General features: G+C 38.7%; 2 protein-coding genes across 2 annotated transcripts in view; one reads left to right on the top strand and one right to left on the bottom strand.

Annotated features, from left to right (window-relative positions):
- Positions 1-10,627, bottom strand: part of caln1 (calneuron 1) — a 95,710-nt gene that overhangs the window by 43,164 nt on the left and 41,919 nt on the right. The window lies entirely within an intron of this gene.
- LOC137186436 (serine/threonine-protein kinase pim-1-like) lies at positions 1,966-5,650 on the top strand. The gene is made up of 9 exons (XM_067595373.1): positions 1,966-2,184; positions 2,408-2,767; positions 3,168-3,341; positions 3,431-3,525; positions 3,673-3,720; positions 3,832-4,029; positions 4,140-4,320; positions 4,430-4,600; positions 4,716-5,650. The coding sequence occupies exons 1-9, from the start codon at positions 2,133-2,135 to the stop codon at positions 4,805-4,807; spliced, it is 1,371 nt and encodes a 456-aa protein (XP_067451474.1). The 5' UTR covers positions 1,966-2,132; the 3' UTR covers positions 4,808-5,650.

The following is a 10,627-nucleotide window of genomic DNA, read 5'->3' as shown; positions in this document are numbered from 1 at the left end:
CACACTTACAGCCAGAAACAGCAAGAAACTTTTGCCCATGGTCTTAAATAAAAACATTTAAGATGTCCAAAATTTAAATAAAATAAAATAAAATATATAAAATATTCAATGCTCAGTTATTGCAATATGAGGCATGAAACCTTCCTCTTTTAAACAGTGAATGAAACAGCCTCTGTCCACATCATCAAAACTTGATGATAACAAACATTCACCGCTAACGTCAGTTAGCAGCTAGATGCTAATTAGCTGCTCAGCTGCAGCACATTAAACAGCAGGTAAACATAACTCAAATGTCACTTCGGAACCGAATTAGATGCTGGTTTGATCGTTGCTCTTCAAAATCCCTGTTAACGTTAGCGACACGCTGTCTGTCCATGACTTGTACTTACAGCAGTTTGTTTACTTTGTCTAAAATGAGACATTAAATTTTGCAATTAATCCGCAGTTCATATGCCTGCCGAACCGTGGGGGGCAATCCATAGGGATCACGGATCAACTACAATCAGTTACACCACTAGTTAACGCTTGTTATTCTAGTTACTTTAAGCTTATAACTCAACATACGACTCAGCTTAAAACGAACTAAAGAAACTGTCAGAAGCAAGTAGCCAGACCTCCTGCACTCATTCACTAATCACACATCAACATCAACAGGTGACTGAACAACCACTCAATTAAAAACGAATGAATGAGTCCAGACAGCTCACTGTAACTTCAACAAGCAAACTAACGTTATCCACAACACATTATATGATCTCTGCTGCATTCTTGTTAAGGAGATAAAAAAACACAAAAAGCCACACAGAGACATTTAACCATCAGAGATGAAATTAGCAACCAAAGAGACAGAGAGAGAGAAGCTGTATCTGAGTCACGTTATCTGACGTCTTCTTCTTTCTATCATGGAGATGAAGTATTCATGTCATAACGTCCATTTGTAGCTGTTGCTCATCTTGTTTGTTAGTTAACAGAACTTTGTGGCTGCTGGTTAACCAGTCTGATATCATTAGCAACAATGACAAACAAGCTAACTCTCCTGGTTGTTTCTCCGGTTGCTTCTCTCTCCAGCCTCCACGGCAGCGTCCTGCTGCACAATCCAGATAATTTCTCCCGTTAGTTTAACAACAGTCCTTAACAGTCCTTCCATGGATGTATAAAGAGGCCTTCAGGCTGCTACAACAAGTTAACTGTTGCGTTGGCTAACGCAAGGATCTATCTACTGCTGCTACTCTGCCTTACAGTGGAGAGAATTGAAGATGAAATCAGGAAACTATCATTGGACCAACTCGATGTCAATATTGCATTCTGGTTGTTGATTAGTAAGGGAGGAGCGTCATTTTATGTGTCATGGCCAATCACAGATTAGCATGAAAAAAAATGAAATACATTAAGTCCAATGTAAGAGATCCGCCCTGCGGAGGACAGCAGGCACCCGTCCTCCTCTGTCCCCCCACTCCAACTCCACCAATTGCGCCCCCCCCACCACCACCACTTCACACACTGCTCTTTCTCCTCCTGCCCTGCAGGTGTCGCTGTTGAAGCATTTTAAACAGAATTTCACCAATGGATTTTTTTCCAAAGAAGAGAGAAAAAATACTTTATAAATACTGAGATTTGGTAATGGTTTATTTCAACCAAATGTTCTTTTTTATATTTTGATCTCCCTTTTGCCTCTCAAAAATAGAGGAGGATCAACCTCCTCTGCCTCTATGGACCAGCGTCCACTGATATCTATCTATCTATATATATATATATTTGTGTGTGTGTGTGTGTGTGTGTAATATGTGTATAATATGTATAAACTGTATATAATGTTTTTGAATTTTAATATTTTTAACTAAAACTTAAAGAATGTTAATCATCATTATAGTCTTATATATAAATAAATATTATGCATGATTAAATGCCTCACATACACACTTTATCTTATTTAATATTCGGCAGCCATTTTGATCAAAGGCATTTTGTGTGATGTCACTGACGTGAGGTCACAACAGAACATGACACAACATTCCGTGTTCCGTTCATCAAAGCCTCAGAATTCAGGACAAACTGTCAGATACTGAATCGTTGGATCGACATTCGCTCGTTGTATCGAAGTTATCGTGTTAAACACTTGTTTAAACGCCGTCATGAACAAAGACTCCGCAAAACCTTGTCAATCTCCAACTGTTAGGAGAAGAAGTAAGTGAGAAAAACTGGCAATCACTTATTTATACTCATTTATATCATTTATGAGTTGGCACTAATTTCTCAGATTCCTGTTGCTGAGCACTTTTTCTCTCCTTGACAATGTATCTGGGATCTGAGTCTGAACTGTGTCTTGATATTAAAAAAAAGATGATTTTACACAATTAGTGACAAAAATTCACAACAAATTAATGTTCCACTGTTTTCTCATTTGCAGAGATTAATAGCAGCCAGACACAACAAAGTCCACAGGCTGCAAAGGATGGCAGGACCAGGGCCAGGAAAAGAAAGGCCAGTCCTGACAAGGAGACCCCCAAGAAGAGGAAAAGGGTCTCTAAAGCCGAACCTTGTAACGGCTCAGAAGAAGGTGTCGGTGTGAAAAGAGGGAAGAGGAAAGTCGAGGAACATGGAGAGGGACCTTTAGAGAAGAAGAAGAAGAGCTTTCACCCTCACCTGGATGACAAGGAGTCCGCGTCCTCCTCAACGGACAATCGAAGCTTATTGCAGATATTTTGGTCTTATTTGTCCAATTTATCTGTCTCTAAGTTTTTTTTCCCTTCATCCCACAACAATGGAGGTGAGATATGAAATTCCATTTTTGGTGCTCACAGCATTAACAAATTATATTTAAAAATAGCAACATCTCTTTGCAAAAACAGCACCCTAAATGCAATGAATAATCCACAAAACACACACAAACTGTTGGCTTTTAAGTCAAAAATCTATAATATATATATAAACAAAACTATGGATAGATGCCACTGGAGGGAAGAGAGAAATGTGGTTTTAAATGCGTCAATGTTAAAGGTGTTGGGAGGCATATTTTTTCCACTTTGGACAGAGCCAGGGTAACTCTTCCCCCTGCCTCAAATCTTTATGCTAAGCTAGGCTACCTAAATCTCAACTCCAACCCTGTACTTTTTTTTTTTTATCATCATCAACAATCTAATATTACTCTGGGCGTTTCTCATCTGTAGAGAGCAGCAGCAGCAACCCGTTAGAGGGGTGCAGTACATCTGTGGCCCCGAGAGGCGTTAAGAGGAGAGCCACTGCTGATGGAGAAGGACCAACCAGGAAGAAGAAGAGGAATCTTGACTTGGAAGAAGAAGAGACCAAGGAGGACTCCACCTGCTCAGTAGAGGCCCGCAGAGGTTAGTAGATAGATTATTGAAGGCTTTAAGTAACATGAAATGAATTAATGTTACAAACAACTGAACTAAAACAAAATGTCACTGTTTAGCTGAGTTTGAGGCCAAATATGAAGAGGGGAACCAGCTTGGTGAAGGAGGATGTGGATCTGTGTTTGCCGGCTACCGCAAAGCAGATAATTTACCAGTGAGTGTTACATACACATTCTCATGTTTAACCTGCATTGTTTTACTGCATTTCTTTTACGCAGGGTTAATATTTCATGTTGGTCTGACACAGCCTGACACAGTATGTTCAGAAAGTGTTAACCAAATACCTGTTTGTGTCTTGTAGGTAGCCATTAAACACATCCAAAACGACAAAGTGTACTGCAAAGAAGTGGTAAGTGAGCAACACCAACATTTCCTGGACTGAACTAAATGCATTATGGATTATTTATGAGTATTTATGGAGCTTCTTTCCCTTAACCTTCTATTTGTTTTGATGTTTCAGGATAAGAATGGGAAACAGCTCTCTGTGGAGGTCGCCGTGATGTTAAAACTCGGTATGACTGGATCAGCTGCGTCCCTGCTGGACTGGTACGATCTGGACGAGGAGCTCATATTGGTCCTGGAGAGACCAGTCCCCTCTGTAGACCTCTTTGACTACAATGAGGCCAACGGAGGATGCTTAAAAGAGGAGGAGGCCAAGGTAAGTAACTGGAGGATCCTGGTGAATATGTGTTTGTGTGCAAGTTAAGGCCATGTTGGCAGATCAAACACTCCCTCTCCCCTCATCTCATCTCTCTATCTCTTCCTCAGATCATATTGAAACAGCTGCTGGACGCCACAATAGAACTTCAGGATAAAAACATCTTTCACCGAGACATCAAGACAGAAAACATCCTGATCGAGACCGGCGCTGACGTCCCACGTGTCCGTCTCATTGACTTTGGCTTGAGCTGCTTCTTCAAGAGAAGATCGTTGTGCCGCGTCTTTTACGGTATGATGTCTGGGTACTACTCCCGCTCTTCACCAATCGGTGACTTTTACATTTAAAGAAAGCCTCTCCGCCTCCTCATCACAGTCTTTATTATGTCTGTGTATTTCAGGTACCTCATGTTTCGCCCCCCCGGAGTGGTACAGTCGTCATGCCTACAGTGCCGGCCCCACAACAGTTTGGCAGCTGGGAATAGTCCTGCATGAAATACTGCACAGGAAATCATTTAGGACCAGAGAGTTCCAGGACAACAAGCCAAAAATCAGCAACAAACTGTCCATCGGTATGAAAAACATGCTTATAGGCAAAACATGACATAATTCTGTTTATTTTAGTTCACGTTTCAATGGATCGCTGAAGCTGTTGCCTTCATCTTTCTTCTCCTTCTTTCTCTCCAGAATGCCAGGATTTCTTGCAGAAATGTCTGAACAAAGTTCCCGAGCGGCGACCAACACTTGACATACTACAGCAACACCCATGGCTCAGATAAACCGACACTACACACACACACACCTACACACATTTAAAATCATCAGCCATCAATCAAGATTTGTTTTCACTTACGGCCGCTCATTACATGAATACCACTAGCACTGTTTTCTCTTCAACAGGAAGGCGGGTGTGGACGAGTGCGGCTGGACCGTTTTTAATTGGAATCATCTAATTCGGCTGATTATTTTGGACATTTTACCTTAATACTTTTACTTTTTTCCCCACTTGTAGTTCCTGTAGCACCCCCAGTCATCCGAGGAGAGGGGATCTCTCTTTGAATTGCCTTTCCCGAGGTTTCTTCCCATTTTCCTCCTTCTGGCCGCAGGATTTTGGGGAGTTTTTCCTCGTCTTCTTAGAGAGCTTGGGCTGGGTCAGGAGCTGCTGCTGATGAGCAATTAGGAGCCAACGAGCCATTATGTCATAATAATGACAAACGTAATCAGAAAGACAACAGTAACAATAATAATGTCCACAATAAGTCCATGAAAATAAACATTTAAAAAAAAGAAAATGAAAAATCCTTTTTTTTTTGTTTAGACCACAGAGAATCATCATAATCTTTCTTATTGCTTTTTGAGTGATATAAATTTTCTTTCTTTAATTTTCAATAACATTTTACATTTATCTTAATAGTAATTTCATCTGACACAAAAATAACATTGAAATAGTGCATAAAATAGCAAATAAGATCTTCTTAACACTATCAAACTGACCAACAGACAGTTTGTGCAATAGTTTGTGTAATGAACAGAGGAAAATCAACAACTTATACTGCTGCTTTACTGCTTTTATTTATTTATTGTAACTACATCAGGAGAAGCCATGTGAAATCTCATCTCATACACACACACACACACACATATATGTATATGTATATGTATATATATATATATATATATATATATATATATATATATACACACACAAATTTATGTTCTCCTTAAAAACAGACAACATATCATATGATTTACACGTGTTTCCAATATATATATAACTCACGGTTCGGATCATATCACGGATTTGAGTCACTAACTTTTGCCCATGGTCTTAAATGAAGACAACATTTAAGATGTCCAATGTTTAAATAAAATAAAATAAAATATATAAAATATTCAATGCTCAGTTATTGCAATATGAGGCATGAAACCTTCCTCTTTTAAACAGTGAATGAAACAGCCTTTGTCCACATCATCAAAACTTGATAATAAACATTCACCGCTAACGTCAGTTAGCAGCTAGATGCTAATTAGCTGCTCAGCTGCAGCACATTAAACAGCAGGTAAACATAACTCAAATGTCACTTCGGAACCGAATTAGATGCTGGTTTGATTGTTGCTCTTCGAAATCCCTGTTAACGTTAGCGACACGCTGTCTGTCCATGACTTGTACTTACAGCAGTTTGTTTACTTTGTCTTAAATGAGAAATTGAATTTTGCAATTAATCCGCAGTTCATATGCCTGCGAACTGTGGGGGGCGATCCGTACGGATCACGGATCAACTACAATCCATTACATCAGTAGTTAACACTTGTTATTCTAGTTACTTTAAGCTTATTACTCAATATACGACTCAGCTTAAAACGAACTAAAGAAACTATCAGAAGCAAGCAGCCAGACCTCCTGCACTCATTCACTAATCACACAACATCAACAGGTGACTGAACAACCACTCAATTAAAACATTCACCGCTAACGTCAGTTAGCAAGTGCAAGTGTTGTTACTGTGTACAGATATTATCAATTATACTGCATATATTAGCATATACATACTGGACTGTATGTGAACTACTGTATATGTTAGAATAATGGCTGTATCCCATATATGTTTAGAAGCATCATGTGAAAAATCATGTCAAGAACGCATCGACGTCGCTGAAGTCGACTGCATACAGCCTGACCTGTACAGAACATGTATGCTGTTATTGTTGTCATGCTAGCTTGTAGGGAAGGGGGCTAAATAACACAAGTTGGGCTAAATTTTGGCGAAGGAAAAACTGGCATGGCCATTTTCAAAGAGGTCCCTTGACCTCTCACCTCAAGATATCTGAATGAAAATGGGTTCGATGGTAAACCCACGAGTTTCCCCTTTACAGACATGCCCACTTTATGCTAATCCCACACAGTTTTGGGCAAAAAACATGCCGTTTTTGGCATGCAGTATAAATGTGTTATTTTCGCCTTTTCTAGAAATCGTGTATTTGAATATTTCTGCATTCTGGGGTCCCTGACCAGTCTTGGAAATGCATAAATTTGGTATGACTGGAAAGCCTCAAGGTCTTAATATCTTAATGAGGTTTTTTGGAGGGTTTTTTAACCATTTTTATCAAGTCTTGAGTGGTCATAAATGGTTAAATTTTGCACCAAATCTGTGTAACAAATGATATCAATCAAAAAATTGCTGCAACAACTTATGAGACATAACTGAGAATATGAATGGCCATCATATACTTCCATCATAATGTTCTAAGACCTTATAAACTCTAAACACACTGTTCATTACAGATTTATTACAAGAAAAACTTGACACACAGTGCTGAACTGTATCTCAAATTAATCTTCAGGCTTCCAGCTTTCAGATGATGTAAACCACTTCTATGTGGCAAGTACTGTTGACCTGCTATCTCCCCCTAAACATCCCCTGTCCCCCCAAGGAATGGTTAGGGGGGGTGGGAGTGGTTGTTTTTAAAGGGACAAAACCTTAATCCAAATATAAGAAAAAAACTGCCACAGCATAAAAAAAAACAAACCTAGAACCTGCTGACAGACATCCTTTTGACAATACAAACGAAACTGGAACAAAATAAAAAAACAAACCTACAAGTGTACTTTGAAAAGTAACAAAAACATAACTATAATTTAAATGTTCTGTCACAAAGAGTAGCAGGAGATGGATCCAAAAGCAGGAGACTCCAGGCTGAGCGAGGCATTTTTTTAAAAAAGACTTGTGCAGGCCAAAAACAAAAACTGGCAGGTTCAAAGCAAATACTGAACAACAAAAAACTGAGCAGAACAAACTGAACAATACATGACAAAACCAAGGATCCAACAAAGACTGAACTGAAAACCAGGACTTAGATACTGACAGAACAAATGAGGGAATATGGAACAGGTGACAGAGGACTGGCAAGGAGCTGATTGGCTGGGGGAAAACCAAAAACCCAGAAAACACAAAGAAACATAATGGTGCTTGCAGTGATATAGTTTAGTAAGGCTGTAAGCACAGTCAGAGTAGTTAACAACAAGCATACACTTTGTCCTGTACTTATATATACACCTGCAGCTGTCAGTGCACAACTAGTTTACATCATGAGACCAAACTTCTTAGGCGAAGGCAAAAGCACCACCGATTACACCTTGTATAGCAATAGCAATAGTATCTCAAGTGGTCCTTTCATATAATCTGCAACCTCTCTTATCTGTCTATCTCACACTCAGTCCAGTGTAACAAACAGGGAAAAAGCCTGGTGGGCATCTGGCGGACTGATGGAGGGACATCGAGCCAGACTGTGACAGAACCATGACACAAAAAGACATCAAAATAATAAAACCACTGTGTTTAAACTAGATCACAGTTATCACAGCTAAACTCATGCGGAGGTCATCAAGAAGACACCGTCCTGTCTCTCAGTGAGTGAAGATTCTGGCCAAGGATCAAAATTCTGCTCTTTTCTGGCATAACAGCATTGAAACGCTGGGCGCGATTGAGACAAATGGAGTCATTTTCACAATGCTAATCCTCCATAATTCACCTCCCAACCTCCGTGCCGGAATCTGAGGATGAGCACATTAGACGATACTCAAAGTGGATCAGACTGTTTGATGGAGGGTGATTAGATATATAGAGGGGAAGGGCGGACGTGTGCATGTGTGTGTGTGTGGGTGGGTGTTGATTAGCTGTCTGTAACGTCATGTCTCTGTGCCACCTTCATTGCTATTCAAGGCCATGCCTGACAAAGGGAATCTGATTTTTCTCCCTTCTCTGCCTTCCCAGCAGTTATATTGTGTTTACAGCCTTGCGGCTTTGAATCCATCAGGCACCTAGCAGCCGCTTGTCAGAGAAGTACTGGCTCTCCTCATATTACCTGCCTGCAGAAGGACTATTGACAGTCAGCAGTTTTTCAGTGGGCATCTTTATTTAAATTCCTGCAATTTCATGTTGCAGTTTGGAAAGTCTGAGTTATGCCTACTGTACACATTGTGGACATTTATCATTGAGTAAATTCTGACACATCTTTTACTGGACCGGAAAGCAAAAAAAGTTGTTATAAATTAGTGAAACACTGCTGTGATGCTAGAAATGGAAATTATGTCTGAATGGCCACAGGGCATCTGTTACACTGAGAAGTGGATAATGTGGAGCTAGTTGCTAATAAAATTTAAAAAAAAAAACAGATTATATACACTGGAACAGTCTTGCATAGCCGAATTATTGGCAAGATTTTTTAATAATATAGTACATAATCAATATATGATAAAGTAAATAAAACTTTATAAATATGACATTTTTCTAATCCAATCCTAGATGCTTAAATAAACCACAAACATTAGAATATATAATATATTCTAGCCAACACTGTGAGCACCCTTTTAGAGCCACTCTGCTTCAAAAGGCCACTTTTGTCAAGAACTGGGTTTAATGATCTATTAAGCTATTGGTTATTACATTTTTTTCCCCTTTATCTTGTAACAGCTTAATGGAGGAAAAATACATGAGGAAAACTGAATGGGAAATATAACAGAAAACAGAACATTATTTAAGATGAAAAATTGTCTTTAGCTCACAGAGACATAAAATCGTCATATGATCAATCACATCAGGAGAAATGCAGTATATAATAATAGTTTGACAGCCTTTACAAATGACTTGCCGTTTCCAGGACATTACAATTGATTTCTGGGAATGAGAGCATTAAATGATGTTGCATATATTTGTGTAGGACCCATTGAGGCCTTTTCTTTTACAGTCCTTCTTTAATCTCAAATTGAGTAGGTGAGTTGCTTCACCTCTGGACCCCGAACTGGACTTTTTAGCCAAGCGGGTGTCTGTCAACATGATACTGACCAAAAGTTAAACACTGTGACAAAATGGAGATGGAGCAGACGTCAAGAGAGACAGTTTCTGACTAATAACTAAATTACGGCCTGAATTAAAAGCATAAATTATTTTTGGGGTCATTCGAACCAGGAGAAAGGACCAATGACAACACACGTGGACAGAAAATCCCCTTTGGGTTAAAGTCATAATCTCTAACTCACATTCCTGGAGGACATTCATGGAGTATCCCTGCAAATCTGAGCCAAAATCTGAAATACTGTAAAGATATTACATTTAGATTTTATTACATTTTTACTACATGTGACACTACTGCCGTCTAGTGATAAGATTTTGAATTTCCTTATGTTAAGAGTTAATGGACGTTTATATGGTAACTATGCAACGGTTTGATCTATTAACCTCATAGACAATCATTAATTATTATGAATTAATAGTCTTGATGAGTTTTTATATTATGAAGTAAGAGTTTTGCTGAATTTATGTGTCAAATTATGTTTCTGAAGGTTTAATCTAGTCACATAATCGTTGTTTTAACTTAATTTAATTGCACCATAATATTAAAACTTTTATTTTAGTAGATGATTTGAGAAAGTTGAACGGATGGTTGGATGTCTCAAAATAATGAGAAGTGTTAATATGAAGGTTAATATTTAGTATGTTGATAAAAGGATTGACTTGTTAATTATGAAATGGAGTATATAGTGACTCAGAAGTGTGAACTTTGCGTTTAAAACTCAAAAACTTAATTCTCCAGTGTAAGAA

The sequence above is a fragment of the Thunnus thynnus genome, chromosome 7 (genome assembly GCF_963924715.1).
Source record: "Thunnus thynnus chromosome 7, fThuThy2.1, whole genome shotgun sequence".
NCBI lineage: Eukaryota > Metazoa > Chordata > Actinopteri > Scombriformes > Scombridae > Thunnus > Thunnus thynnus.
Note: the sequence above shows the minus strand (reverse complement) of the source record. Positions and strands in the feature narration are given on the sequence as shown.

Excerpts from the sequence above, each read along its gene's own strand:
- LOC137186436 (XM_067595373.1), top strand. The coding sequence starts at position 2,133 with ATGAACAAAGACTCCGCAAAACCTTGTCAATCTCCAACTGTTAGGAGA. Across the intron at positions 3,342-3,430 it reads CTCAGTAGAGGCCCGCAGAG|CTGAGTTTGAGGCCAAATAT; the intron begins GTTAGTAGATAG and ends GTCACTGTTTAG. Across the intron at positions 3,526-3,672 it reads GCAAAGCAGATAATTTACCA|GTAGCCATTAAACACATCCA; the intron begins GTGAGTGTTACA and ends TGTGTCTTGTAG.